This window comes from Physella acuta, unplaced genomic scaffold (assembly GCF_028476545.2).
Source record: "Physella acuta isolate Inbredline_101_S28 unplaced genomic scaffold, ASM2847654v3 ptg000119l, whole genome shotgun sequence".
NCBI classification, from domain to species: Eukaryota; Metazoa; Mollusca; class Gastropoda; family Physidae; genus Physella; species Physella acuta.
Genome location: NW_026731639.1, coordinates 593,392 through 613,723, shown reverse-complemented (window position 1 = coordinate 613,723; position 20,332 = coordinate 593,392). Strand labels below are relative to the sequence as shown.

The following is a 20,332-nucleotide window of genomic DNA, read 5'->3' as shown; positions in this document are numbered from 1 at the left end:
TTGTTGTTGTTGTGATAGTACAGCTCCCAGACCTTTAGAGCTGGCGTCAATTTCTAACCGAAATGGTTTGTCAAAGTCCGCGTATCCCAATATCGGCGCCTCGGTTAAAGCATTTTTCAGTAGCTTAAACGATTTCAGGCATTCCTCAGTCCATGATTCACCTATCAGTTGTGTTTTGCCTTTCTTTTTCTCCTTACTGTGTTTCTTTGTCATTTTGTTTACCAAGTCATGCAACGGTGCGGCAATTTTTGCAAAACCAGGTACAAATTTTCTATAATAGGAAGCAAAGCCCAAGAATGGTCTGACCTCTACTGTGGTTGTTGGCTGTTTCCATTCTTTAACAGCTGCAATTTTATCTGGGTCAGTGGCGATGCCATCAGGCGAAATCACATAACCCAAAAAACGTACCGATTTCAGACCGAAGCCGCATTTGTCCGGGTTCAGCTTTACTCCTATCTCTCTAAGACGGAGAAACACTTGTTCTAATCTTTCTAGATGGTTGTTACGTCCAGGTTAGATTCGAATTCAAGAACGACTCGGGTTAACGTTCGATACGTTTATTAGGTCTCACATATCACATTACAACATAGCCCTCGACCTAACCCTGCCAACTAACTAACCCTGACAACCATTCACTCCAGCTTTTATACCGCATTCGACCTTGGGATAACAATACACAAACACACCGGGGTTAACAATATTCTAGGGTAAACTCAACTCACATACTCACTCTCCCCTAATTCTAGATCATTCTATCCTATTCTAGTCTAACCTACAACTGACCCGTAACACTACCCCCCACCCAAGTATTTGTAGTACATACTACAAATACTAACTAAATCCCCAAATCCTAAGTTAACCTAGAGGGCGAAAACAAACAGAGACAAAATAGATAAATAAATAAATAAAATAATTTTAAAAAACAAACAAAAAAAATAAAAAAATTATGATTTGACAGGTATACTACACCAAGAGGAGAGTAAATAAATAATGCATTTATACATCTCTTTGTACATGAATCCAAGACAAACAACCGAGTAAAAATAACCGAAAAAAAAAACAGCAAAAAAAACAAACAAACAAATCTGTGGTTTAAATTACAATTTACATCTCAGACTCCCGATTTAAAATTTCTTGACAAAAAATCCGCTAGAAGATTATCCCTCCCCGGAATGTGTTCTATAGTAAATTTATATTCCTGTAGCAGTAAGGACCAGCGTGTCAGTCTGGCATTATTGAACCTACATTTATGAAGGTATTTTAGAGCACGCTGGTCCGTCTGTAGTACAAAGCTAGCGTTGTATAAATACAACGCTAGTTTGCCTGTGGCCCAGACAATTGCTAGGCACTCTCTTTCTATAGTAGAGTACCGAGTCTCTCTCGGTTGGAGTTTTCTACTGATGTATTTTACTGGTCTTAGGACCCCATTTCTCATTTGCATCAAGGCTGCCCCGATACCTCGTGACGAGGCGTCGGTCCTGAGAATAAATTGCTCATTAATATTAGGTAAAATAAGAAATGGTTCTGAGTTCAAGTGTTTTTGGACCAGTCTTAAAGCACGGTTACATTCATCTGACCACACGACCTTTTCAGGTTTACCCTTTGCTAACAAGTCTGTCAGTATTGCGTTGGCCTCGCTGAATTCTGGTATAAATTTAGCATAATACCCTATAAGACCCACTAATGATCTTACCTCTTTCTTTGTGGTGGGTATTGCTACGTTTAAGATTTTGTTTACCTTGTTTCTCTCTGGTGTCAGTAGCCCTCTCGTCCCTTTCAGCCTGCTGCCTAGCCTTAGCCTCCGCCTCTAACAATTTAGTCTCAGCCCATTCCAACAGCTCCCTTCCCTCTAGTTTACATCTTTCCCCTAACGCTATAAAATGCTCTAGCGTTAAGCCTTCGCTAGCCATCTCACCTTATCCACTTAGGATTGGATGCCAAAATTGTAATACCCAATATAATGTTAGGCAAGGGTAATCACCGGTTGTGAGTACCGTGCCCCAGACTAATTCAAAAACACTTACCTCAAATACAAATCTGTTGTAGTAGTCCCTTCCCCTACTTTAGCCCTTCAAAAACAATGGTAAATCCTGTAATGGCCGGGTCATGTGAAGACGAAGACCTGGATCGACAAAGACAAAAGTCCTGTGACGGCAAGGTTCTGTGCTGGTAAAATCCCAGGATGGTAGAGTCCAGTGATGGCGACTTTCTGTTCTGATAAAGTCCAAGGATGGTAGAACCCAGTGATGGCGACTTTCTGTTCTGATAAAGTCCAAAGATGGTAGAATCCCGTGATGGCGACTTCCTGTTCTGATAAAGTCCAAGGATGGTAGAACCCAGTGATGGCGACTTTCTGTTCTGGTAAGGTCTCAGGATGGTGACGTCTAGTGGTGTTGACGTCCAGTGGTAATGACGTTCTGATTGCGACTTTCTGTTCAGGTAAGGTCTCAGGATGGTGACGTCTAGTGGTGGTGACGTCCAGTGGTAATGACGTTCTGATTGCGACTTTCTGTTCAGGTAAGGTCCCAGGTTGGTATAGTCCAGTGATGATGACGTCCAGTGATGATGACGTCTAGTGATGGTGACGTCTAGCGATGGTGACGTCTAGTGGTGGTGACGTCCAGTGGTAATGACGTTCTGATTGCGACTTTCTGTTCTGGTAAGGTCTCAGGATGGTGACGTCTAGTGGTGGTGACGTCCAGTGGTAATGACGTTCTGATTGCGACTTTCTGTTCAGGTAAGGTCCCAGGATGGTATAGTCCAGTGATGATGACGTCTAGTGATGGTGACGTCTAGCGATGGTGACGTCTAGTGGTGGTGACGTCCAGTGGTAATGACGTTCTGATTGCGACTTTCTGTTCAGGTAAGGTCCCAGGATGGTATAGTCCAGTGATGATGACGTCAAGTGATGGTGACGTCTAGCGATGGTGACGTCTAGTGGTGTTGACGTCCAGTGGTAATGACGTTCTGATTGCGACTTTCTGTTCAGGTAAGGACCCAGGATGGTATAGTCCAGTGATGATGACGTCTAGTGATGGTGACGTCTAGCGATGGTGACGTCTAGTGATGGTGACTCCCAGTGGTACTGACGTTCTGATGGTCCCAGGATGGTATAGTCCAGTGATGATGACGTCTAGTGATGGTGACGTCTAGCGATGGTGACGTCTAGTGATGGTGACATCCAGTGGTAATGACGTTCTGATGATTGCGCTATCTTTACTTTAATACTGGCCACCAGTTGTTACGTCCAGGTTAGATTCGAATTCAAGAACGACTCGGGTTAACGTTCGATACGTTTATTAGGTCTCACATATCACATTACAACATAGCCCTCGACCTAACCCTGCCAACTAACTAACCCTGACAACCATTCACTCCAGCTTTTATACCGCATTCGACCTTGGGATAACAATACACAAACACACCGGGGTTAACAATATTCTAGGGTAAACTCAACTCACATACTCACTCTCCCCTAATTCTAGATCATTCTATCCTATTCTAGTCTAACCTACAACTGACCCGTAACAATGGTCCTCCCAAGTTTTTGAGTAAACTAGTATATCATCCAAGTACACCAACATTATTTGAAATAGAAAGTCACTCATAGCACTCTGCATTACTCGCTGGAATGTAGCAGGCGCATTAGTTAAACCAAACGGCATACGGGTCCACTCGTACAGTCCTAGTGGAGAAATAAATGCAGTCTTATGTTGATCGTTGGGGTGCATGGCCACTTGGTGGTAGCCACTAGCCAAATCCAAGGTAGAAAAAAATCTTGCTCCCCCCAACGCATCAAGACATTCATCAATACGAGGCAAGGGGAATGCATCCCTTCTTGTGATATTGTTCAATTTCCGGTAATCACAACACAGTCTTATCTCCCCTGACTTCTTTTTTACCACTACAATTGGTGCCGCATACGGGCTTGTGCTGGTTGTAATAATTCCCTTTTTTAGTAGATCATTCAGGTGTGCTTTTACCGCCGAGTAGTGACTTGGTGGTAATCTTCGATAGGGTTGCGCCACCGGCTTGTCTTGCAGTAAGGGTATCTGGTGTTTTATTACTTCCGTGTACCCCAAATCACCCTCGTACGAGGCAAATATATCCCTGTATTTATTCAGCAATTCATTTAATTTTGGGTCCTCAGTTTCCGGGAATGTATATGATCGGCCACCCTTTTTCTTCACCCCGGCCGTCACATTGACCGACCTAATTGTTACTTCATTATTGCTGGTGTTGATCAGTTCGATGTACTGTGGCGACTTTTTTTCTTTGACGTTCTGTTGTACTCCTACCAGAGTGTTGGGCGGTATAAAAATTTCCTCATCCAAAACATTTGCCACTAACCCTAGAACCAGTCCATTTTCCGCTGATGTATATGTCCGCAGTAACACGACGCCTGCCCTCAGTGCGGCGCCACATGGTTCTATCATCACCTCACCATTCACGCTTCTATCCCCAATTTGTAATGTGATTGCCTTGACCGTGTTTGCCGGGACTGATGTCCTTCCTCTGGTCTTGGCAAACCTGGCCAACTTGGATCCCCGACCTGGTGTGGGCGATCCGACAATATTTGTAAGAAATTCTGGCAACTGGCCAAGGATATTCATGCCCAACAGGCAAGGTATATTTGACACATTTGTCTCTAGGTTGTGTTTCGTAACGAACACCCCAACCTGCTTCAACCTATGTCCCGCCACCACGACATCCGCCAGAAAATAACCACAGTATGGAATGGTTAGTCCATTAGCTGCCGTCAGGCGCATGCATGTGTCAGACCTTAAACCATGGTCTCTTCCTTTCATCCATTTGGTGTAAAATTGTTCCGTAATTGTCGTCACCTGGGAGCCTGTATCCACAATTGCCTTCACCGCGATGTCCCCGATCGTAATCATCATTTCGGGACAGACTCCCATCATTTTGTTTCTTGGGCCATAACCTCGCCCCTCTGTAGCCTGGCCCTGCCTTACAGAGGACGACCGTTTCCCTGACAGTACCGTGCCATATGTCCGGGTTGTGAGCAGTACAGACAGATGGGTCGACCGTCAGCTGTCCACTGGAGTGATGGACCAGCAGGTCGCGGCTGTCTAACCTGTCTATGTTTTGTCCCGTTTTTACCCTGATTCTCTGCTGTTGACCTGCTTTCTAACCTCTCCAATCGTTGGTCAACCTTATCCAGGTGGGCCAACAGTTGAGCCATCATGGTTTCCATCGTGCCGGTCCCTGTGGGTGGGGACTGTTTCTGTTCCGGCACAGAGACTTTGTCTACCGAACAGTTTGATTGGTCCTCATCCTCGGACCTGCGGATCGCTGAGTTCCTGACCTGAAGGAAGGTCAACTGTGGGTCTTTGTAGACCTCTTCTTTCAACTCTCTCCTTAAGATCGGGGTTGCTAGCCCCTCGATGAAATGGTCCCTCAGTAGGCGCACATCAATGTCAGGTGTTTTGCCCTTTACCGAATCAAAGGCCCTGTTCATTCGGTGTGAATACTCCATCACACTCTCCGCCATTCTCTGCTTTAAGCCTACGAACCCCGATAGCAGTTGCGATCCCGACCGTCTCTCCCCAAAGGTCTCCATAATTAGATCCAGCACCTTATCTGGATCTGATTGGATGGTTTTATCGTGGCATTTGACCTCTGCCCTAACCGTCTCCCCTATACTGCCCATCAGCAGTCTTAATCTTTCCTCCGGTGACATGTATCTCGAGGCCCAGGCCGCTTTGACCTCTTCACTGAACCTGTTGGTTAAAGTTGGATCACCGTCCCCGTAAAATTTGTTAATGTGGGACTCTCTGGGCAAGACCACAATATGGGTCTGCTTCTCATCCAGATTAGACATTCTATTTTAATTCTTTGAGTAAAAAAAAAAAGACCTTTCCTACCGTGTATGTATGAATAATTTTCCTCGTTCCTCAATTTTCAATGTTCCTGAATGTCCGAATTCACACACACGAAACACAGTTATGAACTAGGTTGACTATGGATGCCCAAAGCGGCTGGTCTAGTTGAATTCTTCTGTCCGACAGCGCCAATTGTTACCAAACAGTTCCACTGCTCGACAACGCCAAATGTTACCGAACAGTTCCACTGCTCGACAACGCCAAATGTAACGAGTCTATTTGCTTGTAGTGCCAAATGTTAACGAGTCTAACCACTCATTCTACACAACATCGACCACAGTATAGATACTCGAAGATGCAGGTTCACTATTGATCCTTTTATTACATGAATCAAAAGAAATGCTTCACAATAATATAATGAATCAAAAGAAATGCTTCACAATAATAGTCTGAATCAACTGACCCCCACCGTCCTCACTAGTCTTCATATAACTGAATGCACATGTCTATCGTCCCTATTAACACAATACGTCTGCACCGTTCAGTAACCAAATTGATACTGTCTGACTGACTGACTGACTGACTGACTGACTGACTGCCTGACTGACTGACTGACTGACTGACTGACTCGTTCTCAGCAGTCGCCTTCCTATATATCCCTTCGTATCAGTAATCGTATTCGTAATCGTATCCGTACTCGTATCCGTATTCGTAATCGATGCCTCAGAATATTAATTGCGCAGCTCTGACGTACAGTCCGATTAATAAACCATCTGCATCCTGTCACATCAAAGTTGACAGACCGTATTGCGTTCTTATCGTATCGCTTCCCAAAATACTACGCCTTGGCTTTGTGATCGTTATCAGCCAACACCTGCACTATTGCGTCAGACTGTAATGCGTTCTTATGTCTCTGGTAACTTCCACTAGTTACATATATATATATATATATATATATATATATATATATATATATATATATATATATATATATATGTATATATATATAGTAGGTAGGCGTGAGAGAAGGTACACGTTCGAACCACTAGAAGGTAAAGCTCGAAGTTTGTATTAAAAACTCTGGTGTGGTAATGCTTAGCATTCCTTAGGATTATTCCGGCAAGGTCGAGAGAAGGCTCACAATGCATAGGCAGCCTATGGTTTCTTTATCAAATGCCCTGTTAAGTGCCCCTTGGATTCATATTCTCAGTGCGCACTCATTGTCTACCGAGGAAAACATGGAGCCATATATACATATATATATATATATATATATATATATATATATATATATATATATATATATATATATATATATACATATATAACCTGTCCCTAGCATGAGAATATACATGAGATCTGGTACGGAAACATTTGGAAACCAAAAAAATATTCTGTCCCCTGATTCTCGCGTAATTCATGCTGTCTGATAGCGTGCTCCATCAATCGTTTTAACGTTGATTGCTATGTGGTGTAGGGGGGGGTGGTTCTAGAATTGGCCCCGGACCTGCTTAGGAAAGCGGGCAGTACCTAAAGCCATTTACGATACATTAAGCCAGCGACTGTCGGCTGAGCGAAATTAGACGGATCGCTTTTGTTCGTGTGTGAGGGAATTCCCGCTGCTTTGAAAGCGCCACGACAATCTCTCGAGCGTGAGGGAAGAATTGTGCTGAGTTTTTCTTTCATACCTGATTAGCCCGGAGCTTAAAAACGTATTGTGCTTATTTTTAGGGCTGTACTTTGCTTAGAAAAAAAACATCGCTTGGTACTTTTTTTTTTGTGTAAGGTTATATTGCACTTGTTGGAGAATCCACAAAAGTTGTAGCTTAATGTGGATGTTAAAACAGGAACAACAAAATTTTGTTAAACATAAAATAAACAGCTACTGGTAACTCGACAATCGTAGGTTATTTAAGAATATAGCACTGTTCACTTTTTCGTACAGCCAAAATTGCAAAACGATTATTTATGCCCAAATTAAATGTATTTATCCCTAGATCTAATCTTAATCTATGTTTTCCTTGCTAAGAATAAAAAGATTAGTTATCCTATATTCGACAGAAATTAGAGAGGGCTAAAATTTAAGATCATAATTCTCCAATGGTTGAAAACTGGATATGGAGAAAGAAAGGGAATGAACCCATTTAAAATATAAAATTACACATTTTCTGAGTTATGTCCCTTACTTCTTGTAACGCAGGAAAACACTCTTTGATGCTGTTATTGATTGGGTTACAGCTTTACACGGGTGTAGGGAATTATCGTGACAGGAGCAGGGGTGGTAGAGTCTACGACTACTGACTAAGAAAGTCTCCAGTTCCGTTAACGGACTAAAGATACAATAAAATCTCTGAGTCCATCCAGCTCTACTGGGTACCTGACTTAAGTTAGGGAAAGTAAAGACGGCTGGTATGGAAAAAATCACACAAAGCATTTATCTGTCGAGGGCGTTGAAATAGGTAAACTATAGTGCATGTATACTATTGTTCGTTACCTACCTGAGTTTTTGGCCTCTATACAGATTTTTGTCAGCTTAGAATCTTTAATTGTAAATGAAACTTGGTTTCTAAATGCGTCATAGTCCCATAACCATCCGCCTAATGAAATACTAAAAGGTTCTGTGTATAGAAATCAGCCTAAATTATTTGAGTCAACCAGGTTTATCTATATATATAAAAAGCAATGTATGTGTGTCTGTCTGTGTGTCTGTCTGTCTGTCTGTCTGTCTGTCTGTCTGTGTGTCTTTTATGCATTACCACACCTCTTATCACATCGCCGTGAAACTTTGGGAAGTTGTTGAGAATATTCCTGGGGAGGTTTCTGCGAAAAAAAAAATTTCAAATTCGCAGGGGTGGCGCCCCGGCAGGGCGCGATTTGTTTTTCTCTATATACAGTATATAAAAATAAAAGTCTATTTTGATTTCACACTGTTCATCCGATAGCCATGAGACTTTGGTGAGTTCATTATACCGCTCTAGGGAAGGGTTCTGTAAAAAATATTTTTTTAATTTCGCAAGGGCGGCGCCAGGGGAGGGTCCGATTTTTCTCTATTTACGGTATATAAAAATGAAAGTCTCTTTTGATTTCACACTGTTTATCCGATAGGCGTGAAACTTTGAGGAGTTGATTAGAACACTCTAGGGAAGGGTTCTGTACAAAAATCATTTTTAATTTCGCAAGGGCGGCGCCACGGGAGGGTGCGATTTTTCTCTATATACGGTATATAAAAATAATAAAAGTGAATTGCCGTGACACCGTTCACACGATGAAACTTTAGGAAGTTGTTGAGAATATTCCTGGGGAGGTTTCTGCGAAAAAAAAAATATTTGAAATTCGCAGGGGTGGCGCCCCGACAGGGCGCGATTTGTTTTTTTCTATATAGAGTATATAAAAATAAAAGTCGATTTTGGTTTGGCATCGTTCATCCGATAGCCATGAAACTTTGGGGAGTTCAATATACCACTCTAGGGAAGGGTTCTGTAAAAAAATAATTTTTAATTTCGCAAGGGCGGCGCCACGGGAGGGTGCGATTTTTCTCTATATACGGTTTATAATAATAAGTCGATTTTGGTGTGACACCGTTATCCGATAGCCATGAGACTTTGGGGGAGTTGATGAGAACAATTCAGGGAAGGTTTCTGTAAAAAAAAATCCTTTTTTTAATTTCGCAAGGGCGGCGCCACGGGCGGCTGCGATTGTTCTCTATATACGGTTTATAAAATGTCGGTTTCACACCGTTCATCCGTGTATTATGAAACTTCGGGGAAATGATTAGATCACTCAATGGTAGGGTTCTGCAAAAAACATATTGTTTAATATTGCAAGGGCGGCGCCCCCCGGGGGGAGCGATTTTTTTTCTCTATACACGGTATATAAAAAATAAAACTCGGATGCGGTTCATGAAACTTTAGGGAATAGATGAGAATACTCCCGAGAATATTTCTGCGAAAAAGAAAACTAAAGTTTCTTACGGGCGGCGCCATATAGGGTACAACTTTCGTCAATACACGGTTTGGCGCCCAGAGTTTTAGATCGACTAAGTTGGAACTTGGCATCCGTTAATCGAGCGTCCTGCATAGCGAGTAAGGGGTACTACTATATTCAGCGGTAAAACTACAACAGGCTTCTAAAAATAACTTTGTAACGCGAGGAAATCCTTCTGTAAAGTTTCGTCACCTTGCGAAAGATGAAAAAATAACTTTTTGAATATGAGAAGCCTACTGTAGAGTTTCGTCACTTTGCGAATGATGCAATAAGCATCTATTGTTAGACAATTCAGTCAGAAATTGAGATCGAGCGTCTAATAATAGACCATTAGTAACGCTAGCATATTGCATCAGTAAAATACTGTTCATTTGTGTCACTTAAGCGAATGACGAAATCTGCATCATTATTAACAGGATACTATTTGGCACGATGGCGCCGGTTAGTTTTAAGGAGTCAGGGGTCGAACGCCGCGCCTATGCGGTAGTATAATCGGGGGGTGGGGGCCCTGAGAGCGCCCCTCTACGTCTCTGACACAGAGGCGGTCACCGAAGTGTGTTGTACCATATTTTTTCGGTGAGTGATTAATGTACGCTCAAGGTTTTCATGCGGTAGTGTAGGTAAACCTGTGTCCTGATATTTATGATCCAAGAACAGGCATTGTTTACATTTAAATAACTCATTTTTAGAAAAGAAGGTCACGCGTCTAAGAACATATAATTATAATTGATAACGCGTTGGTGAAATCCTAATATATTTCGTCAAACTTTCTTCTATCCCCGCGGCAACGCGCGGGGGTCGGGTACGCTAGTTGACTATAAAATAAATATGTGTTGCCTCTTATAAATTCAATGTCCTCGAAATTTTTATTATTTCCCCTACAATCTCAACAGTTACATGTGAGGGGAAGTAACCGCGTTAAAAACTCAACTATTAAACTTTAGAGTTGTCTATCTTTAAAAAATAAGTTTTAGTTTTAAACAATGTTTTGCCCATCCTATTTGGGTAGGTCAAAATTATCTACATCAAACTACGATAAGAACACAACGCCTCTCGGACTAAGGGACCAAATATCGCAGTGTCAAACAATTTAATCGAAACCAAAACTAGTGGGGAAAAAACTTTGATTCTGGGTAAAGATTAAACAAAGTTTTGTTCTCGATATAGAGATTTGTAACATTGTATTGGTAGACAGCTACACATATGTGTACACGGGCGTAGTGTGTTGGTAGACAGCTACACATATGTGTACACGGGCGTAGTGTGTTGGTAGACAGCTACACATATGTGTACACGGCGTGGTGTGGAGGTAGATAGCTACACATGTGTGTACACGAGCGTGGTGTGTTGGTATATAGCTACACATCTGTGTACACGGCGTGGTGTGTTGGTAGACAGCTACACATGTGTGTACATGTTTTTATTTTAAAAAGTGACTTCATTGCGAAAGGTTGGGGTGATAGAAATGTTATTTCAAGTGTATTCATCCTAATATTTCATCATTCAAGAAAAATAAATAAGGAAACAGAAATAATTAACATATAGGGGGCCTAACTAGTTGATCTAAATCTGGTATGGAGGTTTCTTTATAGTTAATTTAAAACATAGGTGCATTTTATAGTATGGATATAAAACACATTCTCATTTTGATATATGACACACTGTCAAATTAAGGATGTATGGATGTATGACACATGGTAAAATTGTTGTATCACACACTGACAGGTGTTTGTAGCACACTTTGATGTGTAAGTATGAGTCCAATCAAGAACACAGTGTGTGATGTATGTGTGACAATTACACACTCTGTATCACCACACGTGTAGACCCACACGTTGTATCTCTATACTTTCATTATATAACATTATTATTGTATTGTTTTCCTGTACCACCAGTTAGTAAGTTAAAGTACAGCCAATATCTATCAGTGTTTATCTTCGATTGGACCCGATCGACGTTTGCTATCTGTCGTCTCTATCTTGAAAAAAATCTAATCAATACATTATTTGTTTATGATAAGTGACTGGTATTTTGAAACATAAAACTGATAAAACTATGATGTTTGATTTTAGCTTTACAGATAAACTTTGGCTAGATATATTAGTCTGGGTTTAAAAATGCAGAAGAAAAAATATCTAAAAAATTAATTGAAACTTTATTCATTATAATAATGTTTACAGCCTACATAAACAGATACTCAAAAGGCATGATGAAATAACAAAAGCGTATTGTGTACATGAATGTATTGATATTTAAACAGTATATGGGTGTCGGCCATCTTGGGCGTCATTCACCGCGAGCCTGATGTGTAGACTAAAGATATGAATTTTATAAACATGAATGAGAGGCTGATGTTGACGTTAGGTCTGACGGGTAGTCGTCAATGCCATAGCTAATGTACTACGACGTTTCTGTTGACCGTTTGTTCTAAATTTCACTAGGGTCAAGGTCATGTTGATTCCGGCTTTAAAACAAACTTCTCGTGATGCATGCGACCAACATCAGGACACCGACGGTGGCAGAGCTGTGTGGGGATAGAATCACATTTTGTTAAACATCCACATTTTTCAGAGATGTGTGGGGATAGAATCACATTTTGTTAAACATTCACATTTTAAAGAGACGTGTGGGGAATAGAATCACATTTTGTTAAACATCCACATTTTACAGAGTTGTGGGGAGATACAATCACATTTTGTTAAACATCCACATTTTACATAGAGAGAATTATCCCCTACAACATTGTATGTGTAGTTTACCTGAGAGAGTTAGCTTTTCCTTTCTTGGTCGTTTTGCTTGCTGCCGTCGGCGTGGTTTTTGCTGTGGATGTTGTGGTCGCTGAAGTGGTTTTTGTTGACGTGGAAGTAGATTGGCTGGTGGTGGATGTTGAGTTGGATGATGGAGTGGTCTTGGTTGTGACAGTGGAAGCGGTGGTGTTGCTGGTGGTGTGTGTGGTGTTGGATGGCGTCGTCGTTGTTGTAGCGGTCGTCGATGTGGTGTTTGCGGTGGAGGTGCTGGTGGATGTTTGTGTGGTGTTGGATGTGGTAGATTGTGTGGTAGTTGGTGTGGTAGGTCCTAGCACGGGACAAGCGTGAGTACTGTCGAGCTGAAAGTTCTGTGAAATATAACAAAATACATTTATTAACCTACACAATGGCTGTTTGGAAAAGTCAATATTAGCTTATTTCAGGAAATTACCATTGTTCTAAATGTGTGCTTTTGTGATATAAAATTTAAGTTACATGCCATAAGCGGATTTTAGTGATTACATACGTCTGTAGTAGATTACTGTACTTACATACGTCTTTGGCAGATTATTGTACTTACATACGTGTTTGGTGGATTCTCGGATATGAATTTCAATGAGTCATTACCAGCCGCTAAACATTGTATTGCAATAAGTGTTGTTCTGTAAGTAAAACATAACACAGCTACAGCATCTGGTTATAAAAATGACTAGCTATAGTACCCCCATGCCTACTGAGATTCGAGTAATACTGCTAACTTAATCACATTGATTTTATAATTCTACAAATACCGCATGCCAACTACTCACTTTATACCCAATCCTATCGCTATACCTAACACTGATGTAACTGGTTCATATGATAACCTAGCTGTAGGCCTATAATTAAAGGGTCAGGGCTATAGTGTATAAAATAAATACCTGTCTCCGTCTTTCAGGACCATTTTCTCCGTGTGATTGAAGGTAGCCGTTTTTCCAATAGAAAAATATTGACTTATCAGAGAGTTGAACTGGCATCCCTGTGGATGAGTTTTTATAAATATATGTGTCGTTGATAGACGAACGCCAAGTTACAGTATACATATGTGGGGCTGATATATTAACATAAAGCTACGATGCAATTAATAATAAGAAATTGTAACAATAATTCAATCTATCGTAATTCATTTAAACTGTATTTTTACTATCTTTTGTTAGTTTTAATATTTTTTACGAAACTTGAATTTTAAAGAAATGTCGTGGGTAATGCCGTTTACAAGTTGATGGAAGTTAGGTCATTAAAACAGAAAAACTCAACTTCATCTGCCCCATATTTCTGGTGCAATAACGGGAAAGGATGGGGAATAGATGTAATTGAAGGTTTACAATTCATTGGTGACATGTAACCCTTCAGCACAATGTGAATCGTTTTACGCATTTGACTGTATTAAAATTAAGCCGTGACATTGTGGGAAGGGTGTAGTTACTTTTAACGGATTTCAGTTTTCGAATTGAGTATTTGGGTTTGTATTAAATTTAAAAATCCACTTTATTTTAAATATTTTTAAAGACAGTAACACTTTATTATATCAAGAACATAATTTCGACAGAAATACCATACAACCTGCAGAAATGAATCACACAACTATTGAAGTAATCGTAATGAGTGTTGACTGACTATCTAAATCATTTAAATGTCGTGGAAGTCTTCAACAACTGAAAGCATTGGGTCACATTCTGGTACTCACGTAAACACCTTGACACGCTGAGTTGTTGAGGCTGAACGTTTGACAAAACTCAATGTCGTATTTATAGGCACCTTCTGCATCAGGTACTTCAAATCTGTGGCAGTAAAACAGAATATAACTAGCATAATATATGGTACAATAATACATTATATAACCGGTATAATACAGGCTGCTGAAAAAAATAGTAAAGTTCCCTTTCCGGACCGAACGGTCCATAGGGCAAGTGAAGTAGAGTTCACTTGTTTCTGTGACCTCGGCGTATAAAAGGACATAGTGGTCAGCAATATGCCCACTCGCCTTTAGTTTCCCTAACGTTAGTTAGGTACCCCTCAGATTTGAGTGGACTCAGACACGTCTTCCGGATTCGAGTCCGGGATTCAAACTCGAGACTTTCGGGTTAACAGTCTAGCGCTCTACATCTAGGCCATGATGCAACTGTTACACTATTTGCTACTGTGAAGATTATTAATAAGGAACTCACAATAAAATATTATTGCTTTAACTGATAGATTATACTTTATAAGCTACATTAAAGTTGTTGACATAAATGTTGGGCTTTTAATCATTGTTATTTACAAGAATTATCACTCTAAAATTACTCCCGGCAATTACCCCCAGTGACTTCCCCAAAGTCATTACCCGCAGATCAATAACTTCCTCTATCCCCACCTCCCAAGAACTCACTCCAACCGAAAAGCTGCAGTAGGATATTACCCCCTGACAATTAGCCATTTGTAATTGTAGTGGTAATAGTAAGGATATGATAGAATAGGATGTCAAAAATAATAGAGATACCGTGAAGGTTAAATATATGATTTTGGTTAGGAACAGGGTTAGGTATTGGGAGATGAATATGGGAAAAATAAATATTGTTATTGGTATGATATGTGTTCTGTAGTGGGATTATTACGAAGGTTGGTGATTGACAGGAGGTAATTATGCTTAGACTAATGATCGGTGGGGGTGGGGTGGTAACGTCCTAAGCCCGGATAAAACATGTCTCATTATGTTTAAAATGTATATTGAGTTTTAGCTATATGCTTATTTATGAAATTATTAAAACTTTAAGTTAGGTTTTAATATTATTTAACATTTAATAGGCACTGGTAACTTTTATTGTTATTGTTTTCTCTGTGTGTGTGTGTACACACCCAGCTATGATTGGTACCTAACTCGCATCAGGGAAAGTAAATGGGTTGGGTATAGTGCTGACCACATTATCTTTTCATCTGGGGGGGTCACAGAAACAGGTGAACTCTACTTCACTTACCCTATGGATAGTAAGGTTCGAAAAAGGAACTTTACTTACTTTACTAGTATTATTAGTATTATTAGTGTCTTTCTCATCATTATTTTATTCTTCTTCCTATTTTTCTTCTCCTTTTAATCATTATTTTTTTTAAATATTATGATTATTATTAATTAGCTATTTTAGAATAAAAATTGGCCACTTAGTATTACATTAGCATTCGGTACCCGTTACACATGAATTATAGGCATATATATTTTAATGTTATACATGGTTGAGAAAAATATTTCATAAAATAGTTATTGGTCAAAACGCAATGTGATTTACTACAGGTTTAACGATATTAGGGACAAAGCTAAGAAATAACTAAATAGATAAAAGTCCAACATATTTAAAATAGCATAGTATACCAATACCTATTAGAAAAATTAAAACCAAATTATATACATTATTAGTCAACAGAACACCATATTAAATGCACACACTGATTAAGATACTCAAATGATTCCTTTAAATATCCGGCATTTCAATGATCATTATGTTTTTGTAAAAGTAATTTGAATTAGTTTGACCGAGAAAATTGTATACATTTCATAGCGTACGTCTTGATTCGTAGATTTATAGAATCTAGATCTAATTAAAATTTGAATGAAATAGTTCATTTCTATTTATTCTAAAATCGAAAGATGACGCCATTAGTGTTGTGTTCTTTCCATAGTGTAAACATGTGGCATGTGACGTCATTGTTTATTGCGTTCTTTGTCACAACTATAAACACTTTTCCTGTTGAATAATTTAAAATATGTTTCTGAATTCGAATAAGCCGTTATTTTTTTTTTATTCTTTATATAAAATTTAGTTTATACATTTAAAACATCTAACATCTATTGCTGAAGATACTGATATGATAGCCTGTGAAAATATTTTGCGGACAGAGAGAGAGAGAGAGAGAGAGAGAGAGAGAGAGAGAAGTGCGCACATGGGTTTTTATATATTAGGTTTCAATTAATGTCTATTTAACAAAGAAAGAAAAGGTTTCCTACCGCTGGTCTTTTAAAGGCGTGAGGTCAATGACCCACCCGTCACTACGTGAACATGTACAGGCACCAGACTGTGTACATGGTACCTGGCAGAGAGCACCCAGGACCAGTGACGTCACGATGGTCAGTTGCAAGATACCCATGTTAACCATTATATCGTCTGTTGTTCAAGACTTAAACAAACGTGTCGGCGAACAGAAGAACAGAAGAACAGAAGAACAGAAGAACAGAAGAACAGAAGAACAGAAGAACAGAAGACTGGTGTATAAGAGGAGTGTCTGGCCGTGACATCTTTATATATGTTGTTGTTATCTCTGGTCATGTGACCAAATCTAAACTTAGGGTGGATAAACACAGTAGGTCACGTTTTTATATTGTGGACTTCAGTTGTGTTGGTATAATAAAGGTGGGGCGCTTTAATTAAGTCTTTTATTGATTAAAATACTCAACCTATCTAACATTGAAAGTTAGATTTTTTTGAATTGATTATATTTAATTAAAAAAGTATGACTTTGCCCTCGGCAAGGGAAATTATCTCGGTGTTTACTTTTACTGTGTTATCTACCTTGGCTCGTCTTAGATCCGGAGATGGATATGAATTTGTTACATGATAATCGGGCTTGATTTTGTACTATCCAGATCGCGCTTTTTTCCAAACCAAATGTGAATATTTATTATTATATAAGTAAAAAAAAAGAAAAATTACTTCCGCTATTGTTAATTCCGCTTCTTGACCACAAGATGTAGGATATGTTAAGATAAAATGTAGCTTACGTTAAATTATGGATTTCGAAAGAAGCGTCCAGTTTGTTATTATTGATTCAAATCCGAAACAAATTTTCCTAAACGTAGCTACCATACTCCAGCTAATAGCATAGCCAACCGGTTCTTAGTTTAATCATGGTATAATTTCTATATTTAGAAAAGCATGCAAATATATTAGTTCCCAAACAGTTTGAATAAAATAGCATTAACATTTTTTATAATTGTTGCATTATGTGAATTCTTGGTGATTTTAAAATCTCGAAGCGAGAAACAAATAGCCGATCAATACGATCATGTTCAAGACCAGAGTTTCTTCCAGGTATCTCTTGGGGGGGGGGGCAGCCCCCTTCCGCCCCCGAAGAAAGTCTACCCCCCCCCCCTCGAACGAAATGGAATTTATATAGAAATATATACTTTTAACAGTGACCCCCTCTCCCCCCCCCCCCCCCCCGGAAATTTCAAGTCCCCCCCCCGGAGAAAAAAGTCTGAAAGAAACACTGTTCAAGACAATTGATTTGGATCCAAAAGTTATCTCCTCCTGGCTAACGAGATGTCGAATTCAAGTGAGAGAGACCGAGACTTACCAGCCCTATTTTGATTAAGATAACGTGGCCGTCCCTGGTTTTTCCTGGTTAGATAAGTGTAAATGATGGAGTAAACTAGCGATTGTCCTGTTTTACTGGGTCGCTAGGTGGAAGTAAACTTGAAGTTGTGTAGCGCCGGGCTGGGTTGTACAGTGGCCACCTACCAACAATTCGTTGATGTTATCCTTTCCCAAAATGTCTACAGCCTCATTTCACTTTATGAAAAGTCTTAGGCTTGATAACCTTGAGACGCCACCTTGCCGTGTATAAAATAAAAGCAAATCGGTAACAATAAAAACAGATCTAGAACAAGCACCAAAATGATTTCGTCATCATGTCCCGTAACTCTTGTTGGTCACTAAATACAGATCTCCAGCGTTCTCTTCCCTGGCCATTCTCTACTGCTGTCCCATACATGTATCCCATGTTGACGGTCATGTTAACTTCTTGTGGTCTGTTTTATGACAGTAACCTATACGTTTGCTATGGTGGTTGCATTTTAAAGCATGTCTGATGATCAGTCTTTCTTCCAAGCATCTCTTTGAGGGGTGGGGGGAGGGGGGTAGCAGAGACACCCCCCCCCCCCCGATAAAAGTCTACCGCCCCCACGAACAAAATGGAATTCATATAGAAAACATATACTTTTACCAGTGTCCGCCCCCACCCCCCGAAAATGCCCCCCCCCCCCCCCCCGGAGAAAAATTATGCAGATAAAGTGGTCCCCTATCCAACCCCCATCTACTGGTATTTCTATACTCTGCTGACCCTCGTTAACTAATAATTTTATTGCACCTCTACAAGAAATAGAAGGAAAAGATACATTAAATCAAAAAATATACTCTTCAACCATTCGAAAATTTTACGTTGGTCCATCGAGGCAAAACGTTCGTGAAAAAAACCATACCAAGCGAATTTTTTCTGCCCTACCTACCCATCACCTTCTCCAAATTTTCATTATCAATACAGTAAAACAGTTGGACATATTACATTTATGTTACTAAATTACCACTGTCAAACTGGTACAGCATTTTTTTTTCAACAGTGTTTATCACAATGTTAAAAAAAACTATTAAAAGAAACATTAACAATGTGGATTTTAATACCACACAATAAAACAGCAGCAGTTGAAGGACTGTCAGAATATGCATCTATCCTTACACAAGGATGTCGATTAAAAAAACCAATCGTTTCTGTGGCTAGCACAGACAGATAAAGAAGTCTTAAAGTACAAGGCTACTAGTCTTTGTGTTTTGTGATGATTGTGTTCAAGAAAGATAAAATAAAAATAATCGCTTTGTTAGTTATTCTTTTTTTTTTCTTGTGATTTCCGAGAAATGTATTTTTTGTGAAAACTGAAAGTGAACGTTAGTGTAAGGAGAACTATAGGTCAAGTGTTACAAACAACAAGTGGCGTGGCTAGGGTCAGGAGAATTTGACGTTAACAGTCAGATGTAATTTTTTATTTTAGATTTTAAGAATTATGAGAGACTGGCTAAAGTAGTTCAAACAAGATATGTGTGTGTATGTGTATTAATATTTATATATATATATATATATATATATATATATATATATATATATATATATATATATATATATATATATATATATATATATATATAATTCTCTTCTGGGAGACGCTAGAAAACAAGCTATAAACGCGCTATCTACCATCCCCACCCCTACATGGTCTTAGTGAGCTGTGGTTCACGCTATGTTTACCTTCATGGAGTCGGGTTTAGTGACGCTATTAGGGGCAGATAATTTTGTTTGAAACGATTTTGAAACGATTTTAAACGTTGGGGTGGGGGGGGGGGGGGGGGGGAAGGAAGGGGGGGGGGTATGGTTCTTAACGAGCTACTTATAGTGTTTTAAAGAAATATTTTCAGTGTCAGCGTTGGTACTGTCGAATTCACAAATTATGATTTACTGAAAAGTAGAAAAAAACTAAAAAGCGGCGTATGTTATGCCGCGGGCCGGCTCGTATATATTAATTAACAAACTACTGCACCTTACAGAAAAAAGAAGGGTTGGGGTGTTGTGAGAGTGACACTAAAAAAAAACTAGCAAATTTGACAGCGAAACCAATGCTTTGTCCTGCTACGCCTGGTTCAACAATTCACAAAGTTCAAGACTTTAAAATGTATTGGATGCTGGGATTAACAGGTCTGCCCAACTGTTGAATATTATATTCCTCAGTGATAGGATAAAGCAGTAGCTGACTGTCGAAAAATGTTTCTGCGAAATGGTGAGTGGGTGTTAAATGACACCAGTCAATAGTGAAAACTTGCTTCTGAGGGTTGATTTATAAACTTCGCGTTATGACTACTATTTGGCATTTATTTTGGGGGAATCAGGACAACACCAATTGGTTATGTTTGTATGTTAAAAGTT

The 20,332-nt window shown here is 39.5% G+C and overlaps 1 protein-coding gene across 1 annotated transcript; it reads right to left on the bottom strand.

The window, feature by feature from the left end:
- Positions 1–11,965: 11,965 nt before the first annotated feature.
- On the bottom strand, positions 11,966–16,825 carry LOC131934894 (uncharacterized). The gene is made up of 6 exons (XM_059291134.1): positions 16,593–16,825; positions 14,301–14,394; positions 13,495–13,592; positions 13,155–13,236; positions 12,587–12,942; positions 11,966–12,351 (listed from the first exon to the last, which is right to left on the bottom strand). The coding sequence occupies exons 1-6, from the start codon at positions 16,739–16,741 to the stop codon at positions 12,294–12,296; spliced, it is 837 nt and encodes a 278-aa protein (XP_059147117.1). The 5' UTR covers positions 16,742–16,825; the 3' UTR covers positions 11,966–12,293.
- Between the last annotated feature and the right edge of the window lie 3,507 nt (positions 16,826–20,332).

Excerpts from the sequence above, each read along its gene's own strand:
- LOC131934894 (XM_059291134.1), bottom strand. The coding sequence starts at position 16,741 with ATGGTTAACATGGGTATCTTGCAACTGACCATCGTGACGTCACTGGTC. Across the intron at positions 13,593-14,300 it reads CAGCGTGTCAAGGTGTTTAC|GGATGCCAGTTCAACTCTCT; the intron begins GTGAGTACCAGA and ends ACTCATCCACAG. Across the intron at positions 12,943-13,154 it reads AGAATCCACCAAACACGTAT|AACTTTCAGCTCGACAGTAC; the intron begins GTAAGTACAATA and ends TATATTTCACAG.